Source organism: Papio anubis, chromosome 5 (genome assembly GCF_008728515.1).
Source record: "Papio anubis isolate 15944 chromosome 5, Panubis1.0, whole genome shotgun sequence".
Taxonomy (NCBI): Eukaryota; Metazoa; Chordata; class Mammalia; order Primates; family Cercopithecidae; genus Papio; species Papio anubis.
The window spans coordinates 50,569,445-50,594,619 of NC_044980.1; the positions used below are offsets into that span (position 1 = coordinate 50,569,445).

At 46.5% G+C, this 25,175-nt stretch overlaps 1 protein-coding gene across 5 annotated transcripts in view; it reads left to right on the forward strand.

The window, feature by feature from the left end:
* The window catches only part of IL31RA (interleukin 31 receptor A), a 98,505-nt gene extending 77,974 nt beyond the window's left edge, over positions 1–20,531 (forward strand). For all 5 annotated transcript variants that reach the window (XM_009208434.4, XM_009208432.4, XM_009208435.4 and 2 more), the window contains 8 exons: positions 771–987; positions 4,190–4,372; positions 5,445–5,546; positions 6,356–6,502; positions 8,268–8,408; positions 11,216–11,309; positions 12,574–12,655; positions 14,372–20,531. In XM_009208434.4, the coding sequence (XP_009206698.1) occupies positions 771–987; positions 4,190–4,372; positions 5,445–5,546; positions 6,356–6,502; positions 8,268–8,408; positions 11,216–11,309; positions 12,574–12,655; positions 14,372–14,851 (1,446 nt within the window). In that variant the 3' untranslated portion in view covers positions 14,852–20,531. The remainder of the gene's footprint in view (positions 1–770; positions 988–4,189; positions 4,373–5,444; positions 5,547–6,355; positions 6,503–8,267; positions 8,409–11,215; positions 11,310–12,573; positions 12,656–14,371) is intronic.
* The last annotated feature ends 4,644 nt before the right edge of the window (positions 20,532–25,175 follow it).

Consider the following 25,175-nt stretch of genomic DNA (forward strand, 5'->3'; position numbering starts at 1 on the left):
GGAAGGCACTGGGACAAAGTGCCTGCTAAAGTCCCACTTGTAAGTCCTGGACTTACATTCAGGCATTCTGCTCCATCTATGTGTGTAATCAGTAACAGAAAGGGAAACCCTATAAATTCTGGGAAATACTCACCATGCTGTCTTCTAGGCAAATACTGGTGAGTGGGCCCAAGTTCAAGGCAGAAAATAAGAGTTTAGCTTAAAGTCCTCAGGATTCCACCTTAAACTTCTCGCCAAGCGCTTGGGACTGGTAGGGCAGCCCTCTTAGCTAGGATGCCTGGCTGGAGTGACTGGTCCAGGGAAGCTGGCTCCCTTCTCAGAGGGAGAGGCATGGAAATAAAAGACTAGGGCATAGGGTGCTCTCCAACCCTTGGATACTCCAGGCAAGAGATGACTCAGGGCCAGACCAGACTTGGGATGGGCTCAGAGGGAATGTATCAGCTTTTTAGCCCTTACTCCTCTACACGAATAGGTTGGAGGGAAAGAAACAGGCAGCAGGAAATAAGGGTGGCTTGTTTACATTGTCTTGGGCATTCTTCTAGTTTAGCCTCATGGAATTAGTCGAAATTTAGTAAATCCCCTCTTCTGGCACTTGAAGGGTTAATATCACAGCCAAGGATGTGTTATTCATCCCTGGAGGGTAATTACCTCATTGTAGTTTAGTATCTAATAGTTAGCCTTACTCCCCACCCTCACCCCCACTGCTTCTCACTGTCTCAATGCCTTTCTTTTTCTTTGTTATTGGCAATAAATTTTGTTTTTGGGTTCAGAAGGCAAGAGGAGCCCCAGTCCTAGAGAAAACACTTGGCTACAACATATGGTACTTTCCAGAAAACAACACTAACCTCACAGAGACAGTGAACACCACTAACCAGCAGCTTGAACTGCATCTGGGAGGCGAGAGCTATTGGGTGTCTATGATTTCTTATAATTCTCTTGGGAAGTCTCCAGTGACCACCCTGAGGATTCCAGCCATTCAGGAAAAGTGTAAGTACAGCATCAGCTTCTTCCTTAGGTGCCTGGTCCCATCGACTGGCCAAGGAGCAGTCCCTGGGCTCTCAAGGGTGGCTGTTTCTCTTGAGTCAAAACGAAAATGGAGTGGGGCCTTTTATGTGGTGGTGAAGCAGTGAGAATTTGCTGGTAATTAATGAACCACTTGAAGTCATGTTCCTTTGGAACAAAGCCTGTGTTAAAAATCAGAAACCTTATAAATTACAGAATAGAAAGCCATATGCCTAGAAGTTTTGTGTGCAGCTTTGATTTGTTCTGGTCTGGGTGAATGTAAGCTGGGTCGAGTCCTGTGAAACTGTCCTCTTTGTCACATCTGTCCTCCATGACCGAAGCTGCTCTTGAACTCTTCTCCCCACAGATGGGGACTCACCACATCCCCATCCTTGGTTTAATGCTTGCTGTCCTGTTTTCTTCCTTTTCCCCTTCCATTTGTCACTGTGAAAAAATTCTAGTGTTTATACTTGCCAATAAATTGTTCATTACAGTTTTGGTTGAGTAGTTTTTGACGTATTACTGCTCCCAGGCAAACTCATATTTATCCTGTTTTGGAATAAAAAAACTTTCATTCAAAGAATTTCTCTCTTATTTTTCTCTTTCAAACTTAGTGCTATCCCTTATTCTATAAATTATTTATTTTATGACCTTTTTCTTCCTCAATAGGATGTAAGCGTCGTGAGGGCAGGGATTTTTTGTCGATTTTTCCTTTCTTTTTTTTAACCTAATTCCCAACACTTAAAATAGCATGGAGCTATTTTAATCTTGGCTTCTTCAGGCCAGGATTTGTGGGCAAGTCATTTTTAAAAAAAAAAAACACCTGCAGGGAGATGAGAAAAGGAAGCTGCGGAAGCAGGCCAGGACATGGCAGAGGCTGAGACGAAGGTGGGCTTTTAGGGCTGCCAAAACAAAGCACTGCAGACTGGGGGGCTTCAAACAACAGAACTTTATTGTCTCATGGTCCTGGAGGCCAGAAGTCCCAAGTCAAGGTGGTGGCTGGCCATGCTCCCTAAAGTCTCTAGGGGAGAATCCTTCCTTACCCCTTCCAGCTTGTAGTGGCCCCAGGTATTCATCAGCTTGTGGTAGCTCCAGTAACTCCCATAAATCCAATCTTTGCTTCAGTCTTCACATGGCTAGCTTCTTGTGTGTCTCTGTTTCCATGCCCAGATTCCTCTTTTCTTATAAAGGGCCTGCTGTCTTAACTAATTACATCTGCAGTGGCCTATTTCCAAATATGGTCACATTCTGTGGCACTGGGGATATACTTTGGGGGGATACAATTCAACCCATACAGGTACAATCTGAGATAAAAGCCCCAGGGAGAGGGGTTCCCACTGGATCTTGCAGGGGACTCTAGAGTGTAAATGACGTCTCATAGTCATCGCAGTCAAGCAAAACACAGGCACACAGTAGGAAGGAAGCTGAGTGGGTCTGGGTGGAGCACCAACATTGGCTGCTAGAAGAGTCTAGTTACATCTCCAAGGCTGCAGCAGGGACTTTCAGCCAGGACTGGCTGGGGAGGCTTCCAGGTGGTGAGCAGGGGAAGGCTGGAAGGAGAAACTCAGAGCCCTAGGGTTAGGTGGGGTCGATCTCCAGGCTCGGTGCTTCTTGCCCTCGGCCTCTGCTCCTTCTGTGGCTTCACATTTCCTCCATGCCTCAGTTGTCCTTCTCGGAGTTACCTTTTCAGGTTGACAAATTACCTGGCCTTGCTGCTAGGACTAGCCCCTGGAGTGTCTCATAAGGGCCCTGTTTGGGAAAAGGATCCGTCTACTGTGGCTTACAAGAACAAGACTCCTAAATATACACACAGCCTGCTGGGGTTTGTTGCCAAGGAACAGCAGGATGCAGGACCCCCGGTCCCCACCCCAGATTCCTACATGTGGCCTTGGCTTCCAGCTTCAAAAGGCTTTTGGGGGTTTTTTTTGCAGGACACTTTTGTGCCTGCATCCAGGATCATCTCTGGCATTCATTGAAACACTCTTCCCAGCTGGGCACAGTGGCTCATGCCTGTAATCCCAGCACTTTGGGAGACCGACTGAGTTGGGCAGATCACTTGAGGTCAGAAGTTTGAGACCAGCCTGGCCAACATGGTGAAACCCCATCTCTACTAAAAATACAAAAAATTAGCCCGGTGTGTTAGCATGCACATATAGTCCCAGCTACTCAGGAGGCTGAGGCACAAGAATCACTTGAACCCAGGAGGTGGAGGTTGCAGTGAGCCAAGATCACACCACTGCACTCCAACCTGGGTGACAGGGCGAGATTCTGCCTCAAAAAAGAAAAAAAAAGAAAAAAAGAAAGAAAGAAAGAAAAAGAAACGCCCTTCCCATGGATTCCAGTTTTGCAGGCTGAGGAGTGCTACGCTGGTGAGGATTGGGTGAGGGGAGAGCATGCCCTGGAATTTCTGAGCCCCGCCCAGTTTGTACCTTCCACCTTCTGCCTCGCTACACCTCCAATAGTTCTCTTCTCTTCTGTGTGTTCGAACATTTTCAATAAGATCTCTCTCTGATTCATATTAAGTTCCAGATATTGGATTGGAAGCCACACACTCAACTTTTTTATTAAATAAATCCTTGTGACCTGTTTCCAGATTATTTTAGCCAGTCCCGCAGAAAATGTTGCCATTTATGTATTGATCCATACTGGGTAATTTGGATGGCAGTGTCTTTATCTTTCTGGTACGAACGCAATACTTGCTGCCTTGAGGATAGGAATTCATATCCAGCTTGTGTAGAGCCAGACTATACAGTGAAAGCGTGAAGCCATCTCCCTGGTATGATTTTAGGGTCTCCATCTCCCAGCCTCCCAGCCACACAATTCCCAGAGCCTGAAATTCTACCTTTGGAGATTCTCTGTCTCAGGTTTCCTTTCTGTTTGACTTGCAGAGACGCCTGTGGAAGGTAAGTCTTTTTAGCCATCAACTCTCTAGTGAGATCCTTTTCTGCAAACAGGTTAATTTGGGGTAGGTAAAGGAAGATTAAGAAGCCACTTACTCCTCAAAGGTGTTGTGTAAGGAAAAAGGATGCAATAAGAGGAGGGAAAAGAGCGCCATCCGGGGAGGCTGCCGTGGAGATCCTGAACTTTGGCCTTGTTTTACAGTTGAGGCAATGAGGATGCCGATGTGGTTGTTGCATTTGGGGAAGGAGGTGGGTAGCTATGAAGCAGTCCTTTTCTCTCCTTTCAGCATTTAGGTGCATTGAGGTCATGCAGGCCTGCCTTGCTGAGGACCAGCTAGTGGTGAAGTGGCAAAGCTCTGCTCTAGACGTGAACACTTGGATGATTGAATGGTTTCCGGACATGGACTCAGAGCACCCCACTCTTTCCTGGGAATCTGTGTCTCAGGCCACGAACTGGACAATCCCGCAAGGTAGCCAGGGAGGAACCCACAGGTTTCCTCAGTGCAGGGTTTAGTTTCATTTTCATCCAGTTTTAGATCTTTAACTTTGACTTCAAAGCTGTTAGTGTGGTTAATAGCATTTGACAAGCTTGTGCAAGCTTAATGAAGTGACACGCTTCTTGGTATTTCCAAGGCGAGGCTGGCACAGAAAGCTGTGGGTGACAAGCAGACCAGGTATCTGACCGGTCTCCAGGTGGAAAACACCATCTTAACACCCACCATCAGAGAGCCCTTCCCGGACAGCTGGGTCATCCCACGGGTAACTCCAGAGTGTGGATCCCAGCTGGCCTACCTAGGATACTTCCTTCAGTTCTCGTTGCCTATTTAAGAGTTAGGCCACCTTCCCAGGTGATTGTTATAGGAATAGCCTTCTTTTCAGGAAAGTCCATGCCCTATGTAAGATACACGAGTGAGGCTTTACTCTTTATTTTTAATTTTGTTTGAATTTTTATTTTCTAGAGACAGAGTCTTGCTTGGTTGCCAAGGATGGAGTGCGGTGGCACGATCATAGCTCACTGTAACCTCAAACTCCTGGGCTCAAGTGATCCTCTTGCCTCAGCCTCCCTAATGAGGCTTTACCCTTTTAATCCTGTCACTACAATCATTTCTTAATGCTTCAAACATCCATATTAAGAATAATACACACACAGGGATGCAGGCAAGTAGAGGAGATAGAATTCGAAGTGTTTGAGATCCACAGGGTGATGATATGTTGTTCTAGGACTTAATTAGGCAGCGTGTTCAGCGATCCTGTGGATCTCTCCGCTGCAACAGTATTTGGTCAGAACAGACCTGGGGATTCCCTGCCTCCAAAAAAGGAAAAGCTAAAAAGTTAAATTTTAAAATAAGAATTAATTAGAAAACCTGAGAAAAGCAATAGATATTAGAGACCATTCAACCTAACCTGTTTATTTTCCAGAGGTGGAAACTGTAGAGAAATTGAATATCTTCCATCAGTGTTTGGCCATAACTCAGTCTAGTATTCCTTCCACTCTGCCATGCTCTGCACTTACACTTTTTTTTTTTTCTTTCTTTTTTACAGATAAATTAAAACCTTTCTGGTGCTATAACATCTCTGTGTATCCAATGTTGCACGACAAAGTTGGCGAGCCATATTCCATCCAGGCTTATGCCAAAGAAGGCAGTATGTATGGACAAGGCCCTGTGGGGAAAAGGAAACAGTGGGACCTGTCCAACATGTGAATAAGGCTGCAAGTGCCTGTAGCTCATTCCCAGCCATCTTAGGGCTCATTTGTGCTTCATCTTGTAGTGAGCTCTGTATGTTATGAACTTGCTGAATTCTGAAGCTGGGGTAGACATTAGAGATCATTGAGTCCAATCCCCTCATTTCACAAATGGAAAATTAAAGCTCAGAGAGGTGAAATAACTTGCCCAAAGTCACAAATAAACAGTGCAAATACAGCTGCTACCAGCAATAACACTGAATTAAGACCACATCAGGGAGCCTACAGAGTTCATCCTAAGCTAGGGAGGTTAAAAAATTATTTTTAATTATGTAGCAATAAGCAAGGGCTTTACTGGTGAATTGCTCAAGCTTTACTTTTATCTTTTTGGAAGTTCATGTCTTCCAGATTCAACATTGGAAAATATCTTCTGCCACTCAGAGGTAGCTTATGGAACCATATTCTTCAACTATTTGATAATAACTACACTTTACAGATATGAATGAAAAAGCTGGGTACCAAATTGGAGTGAGCCGTCTAAAAGAAAGGACTTTTTCAAGTGGTCTTGATGCCACTTCTCTTCTTGCTTAAGAGAGATGGCTCTAGAAAATAATTTTCCCAAACAAGCTGATTCATCAGTTCCTTACTCAACCCTCGCCCCTCGCCTCCCGCACTGTGGTCTGGTCTGAGTACTGGCCAGAGCCTTTGTAGGGGGAACGATCTCCTGGAGTGTGGTCAGTGATTATCATTTATCCCCCGTCCCTTCCAGTTCCATCAAAAGGTCCTGAGACCAAGGTGGAGAACATTGGCGTGAAGACGGTCACGATCACATGGAAAGAGATTCCCAAGAGTGAGAGAAAGGGTATCATCTGCAACTACACCATCTTTTACCAAGCTGAAGGCGGAAAAGGATTCTGTAAGCGCACCCGTAGCCAAGTGGGAAAAAACCCCAAGCCCCAGATAGATGCTATGGATAAATCAGTCATAGGCATGGCTCCCCCACCTCATTGTGACCTGCAACCTGGCATGAGTCACTTAGCTTCTTTAAGTCTCTCTGAAAATGGGGCCAAGAGTACCCGCCTTTTGGGGTTTTGGGGGTTAAATGAGAGTGAAGTGACAGTACCTGAGAGGAGAGTCCTGTAGGAATGGAAGGAGTTGATATAATTTGTCCTGGTTGGGCCCTGCGTTGACCTCCTGGGAGCTCCCCGACCATCATTCCCAGGAATGGCGTGCCTGGCTTAAAAAGTGAGGAGGAACAGACCCTGTCACCATGACTTCTACTGCCCCTGCCAAATCATGCTTTTGTTCTTCAGTCCACTGTATCTCCTGACATCTTAAATACTGGGCAAGGCTTGGATTCTTGCTGAGGCTAAATAATTTTTTCTTATGGTAAAATACATGGAAAATATTTTTCCAGTTTAAACATTTGAAAGTGTACAATTTAGTGGCTACTGTGAATTTAGGCTACTGTGAATAGGGCTACTATGAACAGATGTCTGCTACGAACATATGCTGCTATGTACAAATATCTGTTTGAGTTTGTGCTTTTCATTCTTTTGGGCATATACCTAGAAGCTGAATTGCTGGATCATACGGTAACTCTAGTTTAACTTATTGAGGAGCCACCAAACTGTTTTCCACAGTGACTACTCCACACTACACATTTCTTACTAGCAATGTATGAGGGTTTTCATTTCCCTGCATCCTTGTCAATACGTGTTATTTTTCATTTAAAAAAATTATTATGGCTGTCCTGGTAGGTATGTAGTGGTTATCTTGTTGACCTGCATTTCCCTACTGGCTAATAATGTTGGGCATTTTTTCATGTAGTTTTTGCCTATTTGTATGTCTTTTTTTTTTTTTTTTTTTTTGAGATGGAGTTTTGCTCTTGTTGCCCAGACTGGAGTGCAATGGCACGATCTTGACTCACCGCAACCTCCGCCTCCCAGGTTCAAGCAATTCTCCTGCCTCAGCCTCCCAAGTAGCTGGGATTCCAGGCATGCACCACCACGTCCAGCTAATTTTGTATTTTTAGTGGAGACGGGGTTTCCCCATGTTGGTCAAGCTGGTCTCGAACTCCCTACCTCGGGTGATCTGCCTGCTCTGGCCTCCCAAAGTGCTGGGATCACAGGCGTGAGCCACTGCGCCCGGCCAGCCCATTTATATATCTTCTTTGGAGAAGTGTCTTTTTAATCTTTTTTCTTATGTTTAAATTGGGTTGTCTTTTCATTATTGAGTTTATAAGAGTTCTTTATATATTTTAGATGTAAGTTATTTATCAGATATATGATTTGTAAATATTTTCTCCCATTCTATGGGTTGTCTTTTCATTCTCGATATTATCTTTTGATGCACAAAAACTTTGAATTTTAGTGAAATCCAGCTTAACCTATTTTTTTCTTTTGCTGCTTGTGTTTTTGGCGTCATATCTAAGAAACCATTGTGAAATTCAAGGTCATGAAGATTTATCCTATGCTGTCTACTAAGAGTTTTTATAGTTCTAGCTCTTATATTGAGCTCCTTGGTCCATCTTGATATTTAAGCAGGACATGAATAGGGGTCAGAATATGAGACAGCTGAGCTTGGAAGCACAGGTTCCAATGTTCTTATTTTGGTGCTACTGGGACACAATTTTCAGTCTGGTTTGACTGTGGTGTTTGATCTCTGTATTTTTGCTTTAGCCAAGACAGTCAACTCCAGCATCTTGCAGTATGGCCTGGAGTCCCTGAAACGAAAGACCTCTTACACTGTTCGGGTCATGGCCAGCACCAGTGCTGGGGGAATCAACGGGACCAGCATAAATTTCAAGACATTGTCATTCAGTGAGTATCTCCTTCAAGCCTTAAGTACCTCTCCCTCACGTTTACCTTATATCAGAGAGAAATGACATCTGCCAAAGGCTGGAGGAGGTCAAATGAAAGGGCAGTGCCTAGGTGAAAAGAGCCACCCTGCTCTCTGGCTCACCAACCTTCCGGGAAAGCACGTAGGTGAGGAGATGGGAGGGAGAGAGCAAGCGAGTTGAGAGCTGAATTTGGAAATGCTGGTCATTTTGGTCGTTCCTCTTGGGCAGCCACAAATCATCTGGAGGAGGAGGTGTCAAATTAATGCCAACTTCAGTCCTAGCACCAAACCAGCTCCCGTCTCAAGGCTGTCTCCCCGTTCACAGTTACCAGTTTCTGCATGTCATAGGTTACGGTATGTATTAGTCTGTTTTCATGCTGCTGATAAAGACATACCCGAGACTGGGTAATTAATAAAGAAAAAGAGGTTTAATGGACTCACGGTTCCACGTGGCTGGGGAAGCCTCACAATCATGGTGGAAGGCGAAATGTACATCTTACATGGTGGCAGACGAGAGAATGAGGACCAAGTGAAAGTGGTTTCTCCGTATAAAGCCATCAGATCTCATGAGATTTATTCAGTACCATGAGAACAGTGTGTGGGAAATTGCCCCCATGATTCAGTTATCTCCCACTGGGTCCCTCCCACAACATGTGGGAATTGTGGGAGCTATAATTCAAGATGAGATTTGGGTGGGGACACAGCCAAACCGTATCACTGTACAACAGGGCCTTCAAGGGAAAACCTTGGTTAACACAGGACCACTGACCCATAGGAAGGGGCTTAACCTCATCATTTGTGGAGGCTTTTTTTGAGCAAAAAGGCATACGATATATTTAACTTACCCACTTTTACTTTAAAAAATAGCAAGAAAAATTTACTACAGACAACAAATAATGTAAAATAAAATGTAGCTTCATATGATGGCTGGTTAAGGGAGATATTTGAGAGGAAGGCAGATGGAATGAGGAGGGGGATGAAGCAGAAAGTAGGAAGGAGAAAGGGAGAAAGAGAAATATGTTAATTTTGCTAAGTCCTTGAGTGACAGAGATTTGATTTTTAAGTACGTACTAAAACTGTCTTAAAGAATGAACAACTTTTTAGATCAAAAGTGAAGGGACACTGCCAAGTTTTTGCAATAACTGAAGCAAGCTAAAAATTGCTTGAAAGATTCTTGAAAGCCTCTTATGCATCACATTTTTCAAGAACAAAATTGCTTTATGACTCTGGAAAATGTGAGTAGGACATTTTTTTTTTACAGAGAAAACATATTCTGTTTTGATGGACTAACATTGCCTTCTAGGAACTCTTTTTGATATGCTGTTTAAAATTTTTTAAAGCTATATTGAAGTTTTGCAACACTGGGCACAAATTTCATCAGCTCAAGGAGTTTTCTCCAAGAGTTAAATGAAAGCAAGATCCAGCCCTGGAACCTAGAAGTTTCCTACCCTGGTCTATAGATTATAAATCACCCTGCTTCCGTTTTTGATAATCTATAATCCATTTTCCACACAGCAGCCAGAGTTTCAAACCCTGAATTCTCTGCTTAAAAGCCACCAGTGACTTTTATTATATTTTAAAGAAAATCCAAACTCCTTCCTATAACTTTCAAGATCTTTCATCATCTGTCCCTTACTGACCTCATTTTTCCTACTGCTTTCTGCCCCAATTTATCTTCCTTACCTTGTTCCTGCTTCAAAGCTTTTGCATCCACTGTTTCTTCTGCCTGGAATGCTTTTCTCCATGGTTTTACATGGCTGGATCCTTCTCACTATTAAGATCAGCTTGAATTTTACTCCTTCCTTGGACACCTTAGCTAAAGTTGCTGTCTGGACACAGTGGCTCATGCCTGTAACTCCAGCACTTTGGGAGGCCAAGGCAGGAGGATCACTCAAGGCCAGGAGTTCAAGACCAGCCTGGCCAACATGGTGAAACCCAGTCTCTACCTAAAATACAAAAATTAGCCGGGCTTGGTGGCAGGCACCTGTAATCCAAGCTACCAGGGAGGCTGGGGCAGGAGAATCGCTTGAACCCAGGAGGCGGAGGTTGCAGTGAGCCAAGATGTACCACTGCACTCCAGCCTGGGTGACAGAGTGAGACTCCTTCTAAAAAAAAAAAAAAAAAAAAAAAAAACCTAAAAATTAGCTGGGCATGATTGATAGCTTGCACCTGCAAGTCCTAGATACTTGGGAGGCTGAGGCAGGAGGTTGCTTGAGTCCAGGAGTTTGAGGCTACAGTGAGCTATGATCATGCCAGTACACTCCAGCCTGGGCGACAGAGCAAGACCCATCTCAAAAAATATATATAAAAATTAAAAAGTAAGTGTTCAATAAATATTCACTGAATGAATGCTGTTGGAATGAATGCTGCCAGGAGAAGATGCCTAGATGGGGAGCCACAAAATTCTGTGTTTTGTTTTTGAGATGAAGTTTAGCCCTGTCGCCCAGGCTAGAGTGCAATGGCACGATCTCGGCTCACTGCAACCTCCACCTCCCAGGTTCAGGCGATTCTCCTGCCTCAGCCTCCTGAGTAGCTGGGATTACAGGTGCATGCCACCACACCCAGCTCATTTTTTGTATCTTTAGTAGAGACGGAGTTTCACCATGTTGACCAGGCTGGTCTCAAACTCCTGACCTGGGGGTTTTTTAGTGGAAAGAAATGGAATTTAATTGAAAGAAAACTAATAAGAAATTGTGTTGCTGAAGCTACTAGAAGAAAAAGTTAATCATTGATTTTTGTAAAGTAGGCGAGGAACTCACTACTGACTTTTGTTCTTTCTTTTTCAAAGGTGTTTTTGAGATTATCCTTATAACTTCTCTGATTGGTGGAGGCCTTCTTATTCTCATTATCCTGACGGTGGCATATGGTCTCAAAAAACCCAAGTGAGTCTGCAGACAACAGTGGGTGCCTTAAAAATCAGGGACAAAAAGGGGTTGAAGTCATCATAGGTGCTTCGTAGGAGAGGGCACTCTACCATTAAGGGGTGTTCATTCATTTATTAACTTGGTGCATATTTATGGAGGTTATTAAAGGCCACGCTCAGTGGCTCATCAGAATTCTTACCAAGCAAAAGCACTTTCATTTCCCAGAGCTCCATGCCCAGGTCTAGGCCTTTTTGAGGCCAGGAGAGTGCCAGCTGCCCCACAGACTCTGTCTGCTCCATTTGCCATCTGAGACTGGAGTTGGAGAGCAGGCCCTTTCTCTCAGTGTCTAGCGGGGCCCCAGCTGCAGCAGGAGGCCTTCTTGCAAGCTTCTGTCTCAGGCAGAGCAGGGAGCAGTGTCTCCATGGTGTTGGGGTGCTGGCCAGTCGTCTGCAGGTGCAAGCTTGTTGCTTGCTTGCAGTGCAGTGAGGGTCTGGGTGTAGGGGCCTTTGCCCTGCTTGCCCTGGCCACTGTGGGGAAGAAAGCACATCTTCAGGGTCTTACACTTTCTCTCTGCAGTGAGCTTTATGGCATCCTAATGGTCCTTCCCTGGTTGATCTCCAAATTAGACAGCTGTGAGTCATCTCTGTCAAGCAGCTGCACTTAGTTAAGCTAATATCAACCTCAGTTACCAACTGTAGGTGGTAACCAAGCCACCAGCATAGATTCTTGTACATTATACACTTAAGTAATCATTTTGATCTTAGCATGCATCGGAATCAGGCCTCATCCCCAGAGTTTCTGATTCAGTGGTTCTAGGGTAAAGCCCCAAATTTGCATTTCTAACAAGTTCCCAGGTGATGCTGCTGCTGCTGCTTGGGACCACACTTCGAGAACCATTGCAGGAAAGTGTGGGTAGCTTATAAGGTTTGTAAAACCTTATAAACTTGTCCTTCCCAGAGGATAAGCCTCAAAGGAATGACTCTGTGATGGTGCAATTTACAGCATTGGGGTAGGTATGGAGATGCCCGGATGGGAGAGAGGGGAAGATAAGCTTTGTATGGGGAGTCTCCTTTGATCACATCCCACAGAGAACTTGCAATGTCACTCCCCAGCACACAACGCAGAAGAACTCCACTTTCCCAGATTCTATCAGGCAGACATGCCCTTATTTAGGAGGGAAACTTACAATTCCCTTTAGCACAGCCTCACTCTTTTGACTCAGCCATATGGTGCTAATGCTTCTTGGATTCACCTCCCATCTTAAAATCTTCTCTCTCATTAGCAAATTGACTCACCTGTGTTGGCCCAGTGTTCCCAACCCTGCTGAAAGTAGTATAGCCACATGGCGTGGAGATGATTTCAAGGTAAACTCTTCTGTTTTTATTAAGGAAATCATCGTCGTGGGAGGTAGACAAGGTGAATGGAGATGGGGAAGAGTCCTAGGCTGAGCTTTTTTCGAGGTTCACATCAAGAGAACTTGAGTTGAAAAGTCTCAGGGAATGGCAGGCGGGGCAGATGGAATCAGCCTTCCTGGAACGACTTTGACCTCATGCTTTGACAAGAGGAAAGGGCTTCACCAGGCTCGTGAGGACCCAGTGTGTTCCCAGGTGGAACTGGTCCCATAAAGGATGCTGCAGAATAAAGACACTGGCCCTACCCTTCCGTACCCGATGGGCTAGAGAGAGAGACGAGGCCTGGCTATAGGATTTGAAACCATTTACAAAGCAGCCAAGAGCACATTAATCTAAAGACTGCCTAAATATCACCAGGGAATGCTGATGGGCATGGCAGTCTGAGGCTGCCTCATGTTGTTTTTCTCAGGTTGGGGACATCAGAGTCAGGCTTTGGCTTTATTTAACTGGCACTGGGGTTTTCTAGTGAGTATTCCTTAACTAGAAACCCTCCTTTTTCATAAATTTTTAAGTGGAAAACTGTTAGGGAAATTTTAAGGTTTAATTTCTTGCTTATGTAGAAACAAGCCCAATCAAATATAACCTTTAAATCCTTACTACTGAAAGGCTGTTTCCAGTTTTTCCTTGATGCACAAATTTTAAATATTAGTCCTTGTTCCAACTCAGAAGTCTTTTTTGAGCATGGGCATTTTGTTATAATGGGCTTTCTTTCTATGTCCTCCTCTTACCAGTCCGGTATACTGGACTGATTTATACCATTTACTTTCCTGCTTATTTAATGTCATTTAGAGAGTAAACGGATTCATAGGCAGTGCTCTCTGATAACTAACATGCTTTTTGAATAATCTGCAGGTTGGGCCTCTAGAGTCAGCACTTATTAATCACTCACTACATGCCAGGCACTGGGCTAGGCCCTAGGGATACAAATGACAGAGTCACTGTCCCTGCCATGAGGCCACCTCTGATATTCTGGTGAAGTTGAACAAGTCTGACTCTATGATGTGGTTTTTCCGTCCCTAAGAGTTGTAATTTTGGTGCTTCCATCTTAACTGGGGTTTTGTGAGCATGGGATGATGTGGAAAACAGCCTTGCACACTCTAGCAGAATACATTGTTTGAATTGGCTGGGTGCGGCGGCTCATGCCCATAATCCCAGCACTTTGGGAGGCCAAGGCAGCAGATAACTTGAGCTCAGGAGTTCAAGACCAGCCTGGGCAACATGACAAAACCCCATCTCTACAAAAAATAAAAAAATTAGCCAGGTGTGGTGGTGTGCGTCTGTAGCCCCAGCAACTCAGGAGGCTGATGGGGGAGAATTACCCAAGGCTGGGAAGTTGAGGCTGCAGTGAGTGGTGATCATGCTACTGCACTCCAGCCTGGGCAATGGGAGTGAGACCCTATCTCAAATTTTAAAAAAAATTATATACATATATATAAATATATTTAAAACATTGTTTGAATTCAGGGCGCTGTTTCTCAGGAAATGTGCCACTCCTTCCAAGCTCTGTGGAAGGGCATATGGAGAGGGTTGGGCACCACTTCTGGGCCTGGGAGGAAGGTGGGGGCTGTTCCGGAGGTGGGCATTTGCTGTCCCTAGCCTAACAAGTTTTTGGCTATGTTATGTGTGACTTCTAAATGACTACTTGGGATGTCCCTTTTTCTTTGCCAGGATAAGCTAAACCTGAAGGAGTCTGATGACTCTGTGAACACAGAAGACAGGATCTTAAAACCATGTTCCACCCCCAGTGACAAGTTGGTTATTGACAAGTCGGTGGTGAACTTTGGGAATGTTCTGCAAGAAATGTTCACAGATGAAGCCAGAACGGGTCAGGAAAACAATTTAGGAGGGGAAAAGAATGAGTATGTGACCCACCCCTTCAGGCCTGACTGTCCCCTGGGGAAAAGTTTTGAGGAGCTCCCAGTTTCACCTGAGATTCCTCCCAGAAAATCCCAATACCTACGTTCGAGGATGCCAGAAGGGACCTGCCTAGAAGCCGAAGAGCAGCTTCTTGTTTCTTGTCAAAGTCTAGAAAGTCTAGCACCAGACCATGTGTGGGAGGCAGCGGCCCCAAATCCGTATTTGAAAAATTCAGTGACAACCAGGGAATTTCTTGTGTCTCAAAAACTTCCAGAGCACACCAAAGTCTAAATGCGACCATAGCATGAGACCCTCAGGGCCTCAGTGTGGATGGCCCTTGCCAGAGAAGATGTCAAGACTCAGCATGCAGCGCTTGCTTGGCCCCGCCACATCCTGCCTGGGTTAAAGTCTCCCCTGCCCTTGAGCTGCCAGTTGAACTTGGTCGGCACAGGTATGACCTTGTGCTGGGAAGAAGGGATGGTGATAAGCCCAAGTTTTGGAAAGGAACAGCAATCTCTTTTCTTTTGTTCAGATACCAAGCTCTCACAGAAGCTGTGCCTCCTGAAGATTGGCTTTGGAGGAAGGGCCCAGGTTCTGAGCCCAAAGGACCCCCAAGGTGGACATACCTGGCCTCCTAGGAATTGGGTCATGGTGCCAGCCTTTGCTGGGGCTACGCCTCAGAGTTCCAGAGGCCTTTCCCTGCTGCCAGAGGACAGCTGTTTTGTTGGCTTTTGGGTGGTTTGGGCTCTGGGCTTCCCCTACGAGGTAGCCCTGAAGCCTTCCTCTCTCCCCACAGTTGGGGCTGGGGGTGGAGTGGACCTTCCTAAGGGGGTGCCTGAGGCTCCTCACATCCTCTTAGATCTCAAGTGTCTGTAGCAACACCACACCTGAGAATCCTCACCCCCAATTTAGAGTGCATTGACTACTAAAAAATCAAGGAATGGGGAGCGCCCTGGGGAATGCACGCTGCCGGCCAGTCTCCAGGGGCCACTTCCCAGCTGCCGCTGCCCTTCTATTCAGCACCCAGCCTGGGAGCAGAAAGGCACCTGACATTGCAGTGGTTGTCAGTATGAGGGGACGCTGGCCCCTCATACTGGCTCAGAGCCCAGGAATGCTTACTGAACATATCCTTAAAAGGCCTCTTCTCGGATGCAGGAGGGCAGGGCCTGGGAATATGCAATGCTTAGCAGCTTTGCAACCCCAGCAGGAGGACTTCTTCTCCTTCGCTCTAGCTGAGCACAGAGCTTGTGACTATTAGTGGAGCCTTTCACGAAAGTGTGGATTGCTGGCTTCAGCACTGAGATGATACTGGGCTCCTCCTGTAACTACAGTGACAGAGTCAGCTGTGACTCCCTTGACCTTTGTGGGAGGTCACTAGGAGCCTGGTGAGATCAGGGCAGGCGAGACAATGAGTGACTGGCCCAAGGTGCAGTGAACCCAGCACTTGCCAGCCAGGAAGGCTGATGGTATTTTTTCTAGGCGAGTGTGAGGAATCAGTACTAGGATTGCAGGCGTGAACTTCGCAAGCCACCCACTCAGGTGTGCAAAACATCACTTTACTTTCCTAAAACTAATTGCTAGCCTGAGACCTGAAACTTCAAAGTAACCTCAGCCCAGGATGATGATTTCGGAGTTGTCTTAGGTTTGTGACTCAGTCACATTTGGGGTTTTGCCCTCCCGTGTCCTGCCTGGGACTGGCTCTGAGTGCCGAGGATGTTCAATGGCGCAGCATCTGTCGGGCAGTTGGTCACTCAGTGGAGTCCTCTGGGTCATGTATTTGTCCGGCTGTGGTTTTGACTCTGGCCTCGTGTATTTACTATGGTCCCTCCTGTCCCCGTTGGGTCACCTGCCATTCACCTTAGCCAATTGCTGCCTCGTTGCTATGGGTACAGGAAGGTGTGATTGCTCTCTCAAAGCTCCGTCCTCATTAACATCTCCAGCGGCTGCAGCCATCCCCCAACCACCCCACCCAGGACTCGGTACTGCGGTTTACAGAACACTGACTTCTGGTACAGCGAGGAATGAGGGAGGCCCTAGGCAGGGCACTGGGGAACAGGACGCTAGGGCAATGCCCCTGATGCTTTGTCCTGCACTCAGGTCCAGGTGTAGGAAGGGACCAAACAAAAGGGATGCGTCCTATTCTCACACCGCCCCCGATGTCTGCTCTCCCTGCTCGCCACCCCTTCTGTGGTGTGGGCTCTTCTGTGAGCCCACTGTCCCCAGAGTTCCAGATGGAGCCTTTGGCAACCCCACCTTCGGATTGGTGAACATACGGGGAGATTCTAGCCTTGCCTCCTGTCTTGGTCCGAGGATGGGGGAGGGCACAGGTACTCCCACAGCTGTTCTTTCAACCCTCCTGCCCACCCGTAATTGGGGGAATTTTCTCAAATTCTGTGGGAGGTGGGTGAGAAGAGAGCCTGGAATTAGTTTTCACAAACTTGTCTGTCTCACACCTGGATGTAGATGCTTTTGAACCTAAAATCTAAGAATTTGATGGGAGAGAAAATGGATCCCCAGTGGCTCCTGTGAGTGGATTCCAGAGATAAGTACGTTGCCCTCTGGCCTCTGCTCCTTCATCATCAAAGCCGGAAGCGTCTCCTGCTGGACAATTTGCAAATCCCCACCCAGGCCTTCCTGTTTCATTTCTTCTTCCTTTCTCTCCTCTTGCCCCCATCTTCTGCTTTGTTCCCCCACTGCCAGAGCTTCTCATCTTTTAACACTTCCTATTGTTTTTCTTGTTTCTTTTCATTCCTTTCTCCCCTTCCATCAGCCTCCTTTGATCATTTTCCATGGTTTTATTACCTTTGAGGGGTGGGAAGATGGTGTCTCTGTTTCTCTCTAGATGGGAGGAGCTGTTTCTGTGAGTCCCCAAAACACACTGGTGGGCCACACACTTAGCTCTCTTGAGCAGATTCACAGGATGCGAGCCTCAGAGTTCAGAGCGCTGGTTTCTTCCTCTCCTGGATCGAGTCACCAATTGTCCCAGCTCTGGGCACCCGGGACTGCCTCTGTGACTGGAGAAGGGCATCTGTGTTTTCCCTGTTTACTGTCAGAGACATTGTGAGGACACAAACAGGAAGACTTGTGTTTTAGCAAGGTCATTAAAAATGGATAAAATTCCTGTTAACCAGTTTTCTGAGTCCCTGGGATCCATGCAGACAGCTAGGTTAGTGGCCTTTCTTTAACAGTAAGAGCAGAAAATTTTTGAAGAATGACAGAGAAGCCAATCTGTGGCTTAAATAAAAAGACCACAAGTTCCTTCTGGTGTCTTGGGAGGCAGCGGTGTGAAAACAGCATGCAAGGGTCTGAAGGAGGCAGGAGATGGGGAGTGATGAAAAAGGAGAGGCCCCCAGCATGGATCCCTCCGGCCACTCTGCTGATGCTCCGGGTGCAAGGAAAGCCTGTGCTGGCCAGTCCACCCCAGTCTCATTCTGTCCCCATTTCCCGCATGCCCCTAGTTACTCCTGCTGCAGGAGGCACCCTGCCGCCCAAGGCACTGGCCCACAGGCCAAATCCAGGCCCTGTTTTTGTAGGTTCATGAACTAAAAGCCACAATGACCCGTTTAGATGGTTGAAAACAAAAAGAATAACATTTTGTGACAAGAGGAGTCCATGAAATTCACATTTTAGTGTTGACAAAGTATAATTGGAACACAGCCATGCCTGTCGTTGACCTATTCCCTGTGGCGGCTTGCCCCTACAAAGGCAGGGTTGAGTAGTTTCAACAGAGTTTTTCCCACAAAGCCGAAAACATTTATCCTTTGCAGAAAAAATTTGTGGACAATTTTTTGTGGGGTACGGTGGACACCTACCGCAACCCACAGACGTGAAACTCAGACTGCCACTGTGTTTCAACTTTGAAATTAGCTGCAGATTAAAAAGAAATCAGGATATGTCATTCTGAATTTCCGACCAAATAGGGACTGCCTTCTTTGAAGGGCCCACACACACTGGTTTCCCACCAGCCCTCCTAAATTCCTGTGGCTTACACCAGTGGTTTTTCAACGGGAGTGATTTTGACCCCCAGCCTCCAAACCTCAGGCATTTGGTGATGCCTGGAGATATTTTTGATTGTCACTACTGGGAAGGTGCTACTGGCATCTAGTGGGTAGAGGCCGGCAATGCTGGAAATTATCTTACAATGCACAGAACAGCCCTCATGACAAAGAATTATCTGGCAGAAACGTCAGCTGAGGCTGAGAAGTCGTGGCCTGAACTACCTTCTGCCTTCTAGATCCACACACAGCATTCGCATGGGTGAGACTCACCTCTAGGTGTCCCCTCTTTTTTCTAATTTAAAATTTGTTTTAAATTCAACTTTACAACAATAATCCCAAGAGTTTTAAATAGCAATTATTTGTCATGCTTAATTAACTCCTGACGTGATCTGTGTGAACCTGTACACATTTTCAGCTAATTGCAAATCATACTGAATACATTATGTTCTCCCTTTACTTTCAGTTATTTCATATATAAAAATTCATGCATGAGCAAAGCATTTTGAACGTCCACGAAGAACCCCATGGCATGCTGGCATGGTGTGGTTTGCTAAGGCATTCCTTGGTCGATAGGATTCGTTTAAAGTCCTCCTAGTATACAGTGCAATGCAATACACATTTATCTTTTCTCACCTTTGTCCTGTCTCTTTGGGGCTGTTTTTTCAAAAGTGGAATTGCTGGGTCAGAATTTTATGGTTGTCACATTTTGCATGACTGTGTCGCATCAAAGGTTAAGCTGATTTATAGTATCACCAGACGTGTCTGACGGATCCTTTGTCCTTTTCCACTGAGAATCAGCTGTCTACCACTGTGAACTTGATTTTGTCAATTTATCGGGAATAGTTAATGAAACTTTATAGTTATTTGTATTCCTTTAATCCTTGTGAAGCTAAACTTTTCCCATTTTTATTTTATTGTTGCCATGTCCTGGTGTTGACATTACAGAATGTTCTCTGCCTCCATGCTCCTGGGGGCATTGAGAGACCAGCTGAGTTGCTAGAAATAAGAGGGACTCAATAGGCCCTCAGCACAGCGGGTGGACTTTGCCACTTGGTTGACTTTTAAAATACTTGTTTCTGTAGGGCATTTGAAAAAGAAATTTCACACTGGTGTATTTTGTTAATTGTTTTTATGTAAATGTTGATTATTGACAAGCCTACCTGTAATCAAAATATGTAGTGTGGTCAGTGTCTTGCACTCTTATTGTGGCAGGTGGGGGGTGGTGGTCCTGAAGAGTGGAGTATGACAAAGGATAACAGCAGTCCTCATTCCCTCTGGGCACTGGAGTCAGTGAGGAGAGAGTTTGCTCTGAAGCACAAACAGCTTCAATCTATGCTGGAAGAGTCCCCCGGCCACACTAGCCCTTGACATAGAGCTCTATGCAGCGCTGTCCTGCCCAAGATGCTTGCTGTGTGCTGATGAGAAGGGCTGGGGAGAGGCGAGGGGCAGGGGAGGGGCAGAACTCCACAAGAGGGCAAAACCTGCATTCAGCAACACTCTTGTGGCTGTTCAGGGGAAGTGAGATACATGTACTATGCATTTCATTTTTAGGAATAGAATTCTCTCTTCCTGCCCAACTTCAATATAAGTGTGGACTAAAATGCCAGAAAGGTGTCCTGTGGTCTGCACTTTAAAGTAGAAGTAAAAATATGCAAACTAGAAAGGACATGCAGAGTTTTCCGACTAGGAAGACTGAGTCTGTGGCCCCAAGAGAACCATCTCTGAAGACTGGGTATGTGGTCTTTTCCACACATGGACCACCTACGGATGCAGTCTGTGATGCATGTGCATGAGAAGTCTGTTATTAAGTAGAATTTGAAAACATAGTTATGCTAATAGGAACAGCTTTTAAAATGCTTTTGTATTTGAGCCTTCTATACAAAAAAGCCATAATACCATTTTCATGTAATGCTATACTTCTATACTATTTTCATGTAATGCTATACTTCTATATTAAAGTTTTACCTACTCAGCCAGGTGCAGTGGCTCACGCCTTTAATCCCAGCACTTTGGGAGGCCGAGGTGGGTGGATCAGGAGGTCAGGAGTTTGAGACCAGCCTGGGCAACATGGTAAAACCCTGTCTCTACAAAAAATACAAAAATTAGCCAGGCGTGGTGGTGGCGGGCGCCTGTAATCTCAGCTACTCGGGAGGCTGAGGCAGGAGAATCACTTGAACCCGGGAGGCAGAGATTGCAGTGAGCCAAGATCATGCCACTGCACTCCAGCCTGGACAACAGAGCAAGACCCTGTCTTAAAGTTTTACCTACTCAGCTATCTAAACTGAGACTCCACAATGTAAATACGTGAGCTCAGGGGAGCCTGGTGGCTATGGGAAAGGGCTCCAGGTGACCAGGACTCGGCAGCTCATTATACTCTTTGCTGCAGGAAATGACTCCTGCCTGCATTTCCTGTGGAGGATCCGGGGCCCACACCTGGGCTCTCATTGTCTTCCTATTCCAGACTCCTTCCCACTCCTGGAGCTCCTCCGGGTCTCAGCTCTCTGCTCTGAGGCGACACCACCCGTGGAGCTCCCTGACTTGTTCCTCTTCAGGCTTCCAGGAAACCTCAGAGTGGCAGGTGCCTGCTGTTTTCCCTGTCTCCCGCCCACCCCACCATGGCCTCTCCTGTACTTTCAATTTCTTTTTCTCTAGCCATTCCCTCCCTTCAGCTTCTTAACACACTTGGGTCACCTCCATTAAAGAAAGAAAGAGCCCCTGGATCTTCCTCTCCCTCCGGCTTCCCACAGACTCTGTCACAGTGCAGGCTGTGGTTTAAAGGGAACGGGGTCCACAGCCCGTCTGGCAGCTTCTCCAGGCAGCTGAACTTGTTTCCATTTTTTTGGTAGTGAGACAATTGCACTGCTAGAACTTTCTAGAGGTGTAGAAAGCAGGGAGTCACTCTGAACCCATTCTGGTTAGGGGGACTGCCTGATTAAAAAAAAAAAAGTGTAGAAAGCAAGCCCTTGAGAGCAAACAATTTTGGAACAAGGAATAAGGACACCAGAACAGACTGGTAAGTATCCAAATATATGCCGAACATTCATCATGGTTCTAGGAGAAGCCCTGGGGCAGGGCGGCATTCACACGCAGTGACCCCTGTTCACCACTAAGCTTATGAAGAACCATTTACTGGCATTTAGCGCTAGGTGCTGTGCTCAGGGCATGGCACGCAGTACCCAGTAAGCCTCACAACTGCATTGTGAGTAGGTAGCTCTGGCCAGTGGCAGATGAGAAGGCTGAGCTCAGAGGCTACATGACTTGGCGGAGGCTCTCTGAGGCTGTACATGGGAAGTGGGGGGGTTGGAGCCCAGACCTTTGACTTTCCTTGTGCTTTTCTACCTCGGGTGAGTAAGATGACCAAGGGGTCGGGGAGATCAAGAGGAGCGGAGACTCCAAGGGGTGCAGGGCCTACAAGGACCTCTTTTTGGTGAGACATGTAGACCATTCCCCTCTCCCCTGGGTGCCTGCAGAGCTCTTGATACTGGTTTTAGAGCCAGTGAGGTCTAAGAGAAATGCTGACGGCAGGTGGGGGTGGGGGGGTGGGAAGGGGCGCCATGTCCATATTCACAGCCCCGGTGACAAGAAGACAGAAGCCCTCCGGGACCCTGAGCTTCAGAAGGGTTTACAATGGCTCCAGAAGCAAGAAGTTCCATGAGAGTGTAGAACCTGTAAGCACCCCGAGGACCTGGGCAGGGCAAAAGCAGGTCTGCTGGAAGAGTGGATGTCCCATGACTGTTGGAACAAGGTGCCTCCTCCCAATCCTTGGGGCAAAGCGAGACTCGTCTCAAAAATAAAAAGAAGTTATTGGCTCATGAGTTACACTTTCAAAGAGTCCACAGACTTAGTAAGGATTCGTGTCCTCTTGCCGCTCTAACACATTTCCATAAGCTCAATGCCTTAAACAACAGGAATTGATGATTTCACAGTTCTGCAGGTTGGAAGTCACACTGGGCTACAGTTCAGGTGTTGGCAGGGCTGTGTTCTCCTCTGGAGGCCATAGGGAAGAGTCTTCCTTGCCTCCTCCAGTCCTAGGCGATGCCTTTATTCCTTGGCTTGCGGCTCCTTCCTCCGTCTGTGGACCAGCACAGACGGCTGGCTCTCAGTGCTGCGTCTCTCAGTTCTACAGTCACACTTGCTCTGCTTGCAGGGCCTGGGCCACACAGCATGAAGGCCCCAACAAAAGCCTCCCTGTCTGTGTGGGGACTTTCTCCTGAGATGCCAGGTTTGTCCTCTTAGGAGTTCCTGGCCCATAGAAGACTGTGGCCATATAGTCTTACGTGAGATCAGAACCCAACGGGAGCTTGATGGGAACTGAGCCCAGAAACCCATCAAAATCTCATCTTATTGTTGTCAAAGCTATACAGCCTAGAAAACCTGGCCCTAGATCCATGGCCCAGGGGGCTCACTAACAGTGCCCCTAGAATTAGACATCCCAGGTCCCTGGCCCAGCTGGATTCCCGTAGGCCTTGCTCTGCAGGGACAGGATCCTGAGAGAACAGGAGGGGCAGGCTCTGGGGGTAGAACCAGGGGCTGCCTTGGCTGACTGGGCCAGTGGAGGCCTTGGCCCATCAGAACCTCAAGAGCGGGCCCCTGGAAGGCTGAATAAGGGAAAGTCCAATAATAGTAAGGTCCAAATGAACTTTCATCTGAATTCAGAATTCTTCAGGATTAGCAAGTGCTGCAGTTTGTGCAGTGCTCAGGGGTCCATGAAGGTGTACCCCAGTTAGTGAAAAGCCTAGGGTGCTGGTTTAGTCAAAACCACGACTGCATACGTGCACCTCACACATCTCCCAGGGACTTGATTTCAAATGTTCCTTCACAGGAAACAAGCCACAGGTCACAAAACACTTCCAGTTGGCCTTTTGAAAGAATAATATGTATTTACTTAGAAACAAAATTGCAGTTTTCCCTATGAGTCAGCAAATGCTAAGGATTCTGGATGTCAAATACCTCCCAAGCGTTTTATCAGCCAGACTTTGTTGTCCTTCAGGAAAAACTATGAGTTCCAGGAAAAATGACAGGCATGCAGGATGCCGATTTCCTTCCTGATGGTAAGAGAGCAGCCTCCTAAACTGACGATTTCATGACATCTCAGGGGCTGGTTCCAGAGAACACCTTACTTTAACCAAAGGGAGAATGTGCTGTCCAAAGGCATCTTCTCTTGAACCCAAAGCAATGTTTTCCCATCATATATCAGAATTTTCACTCTTTTCTAGATCCTTATCCCCTCAGTACCCCTTCCCCACCAAAAATATAAAACAAGAAATTTTTTTTTTTAAGTCTTTTTTTTCTTAGAAACATGGTCTAACTTTGTGGCCCAGGTCAGAGTGCAGTGGTGGGATCATGGCTCACTGTATCTCCATCTACTGGGCTCAAGGAATCCTCCCACTTCAGCCTCCCACATAGCTGGGATTATGCCACGACACCCAGCTGATTGTTTTGGTTTTTTTTTTTAGAGATGGGGGTTTTGCTTTGTTACTCAGACCAGACTGGTCTTGAACTCCTGGCCTCAAGCAATCCTGCTGCTTCAGCCTCCCAAAGTGCTGAAATTACAGGCATGAGCCACTGCGCCCGGCACAAAATCTTCCAAAAAAGAAAACAAAATGAAAACCCCAGGAGTCCTGAATATCATCCTTCAAATCCTCCTGACCTCCTTCTTTGGGAGAGCCCTGAGTGAAGGAGCTCAGGACGGTACCCCTGAGGCCCGCACTCCAGCCTGGGTGACTGAGCATGGGTGACCCGTCACTGTGCTGCTGACAGCAGAGTGGACTTGCAGGGCTTCCAGATGGGCACCTTCCCTGTGAGAGCATCTTTATGCCTTAGGCTGAGTCCCTTGTCAGAGTCAGGGCTTAGCTAGCTTAACAGGTGGGAAGCTAACTTAACTCACGGCATGTTTACAAGTGTGATAACATTGATAAATTCTAAAATAACAAAGCTAATTGTATTAGTCTCTTCTCACACTTCTAATAAAGACATACTCGAGACTGGGTAATTAATAAAGGAAAGAGGTTTACTGGACTCACAGTTCCACGTGGCTGGGGAAGCTTTGCAATCATAGTGGAAGGCAAAGGGCATGTCTTACATGGCAGCAGGCAGGAAAAGAAGGATAACCAAGTGAAAGGGGAAACCCTGTATAAAACCATCAGATCAACCAGAGGCCGTGGCTCCCGCCTGTAATCCCAGCACTTTGGGAGGCTGAGGTGGTGGATCACCTGAGATCGGGAGTTCGAGACCAACCCGACCAACATGGAGAAACCCTGTCTCTGTTAAAAATACAAAATGAGCCGGGCACGGTGGTGCATGCCTGTAATCCCACCTACTCAGGAGACTGAGGCAGGAGAATCACTTGAACCTGGGAGGCGGAGGTTGCAGTGAGCTGAGATCGTGCCATTGCACTCCAGCCTGGGTAACAAGAGTGAAACTCCATCACAAAAAAACAAACAAACAAAACAAAACAAAAAAAAACACCACCGCCAGATCTGGTGAGACTTATTCATTACTACAAGAACAGTATGGGGAAACTGCTTCCCTGATTCAATTATCTCCCACCTGGTCTCTCCCACAACACGTGGGAATTATGAGAGTACAATTCGAGATGAGGTTTGGGTGGGGACACA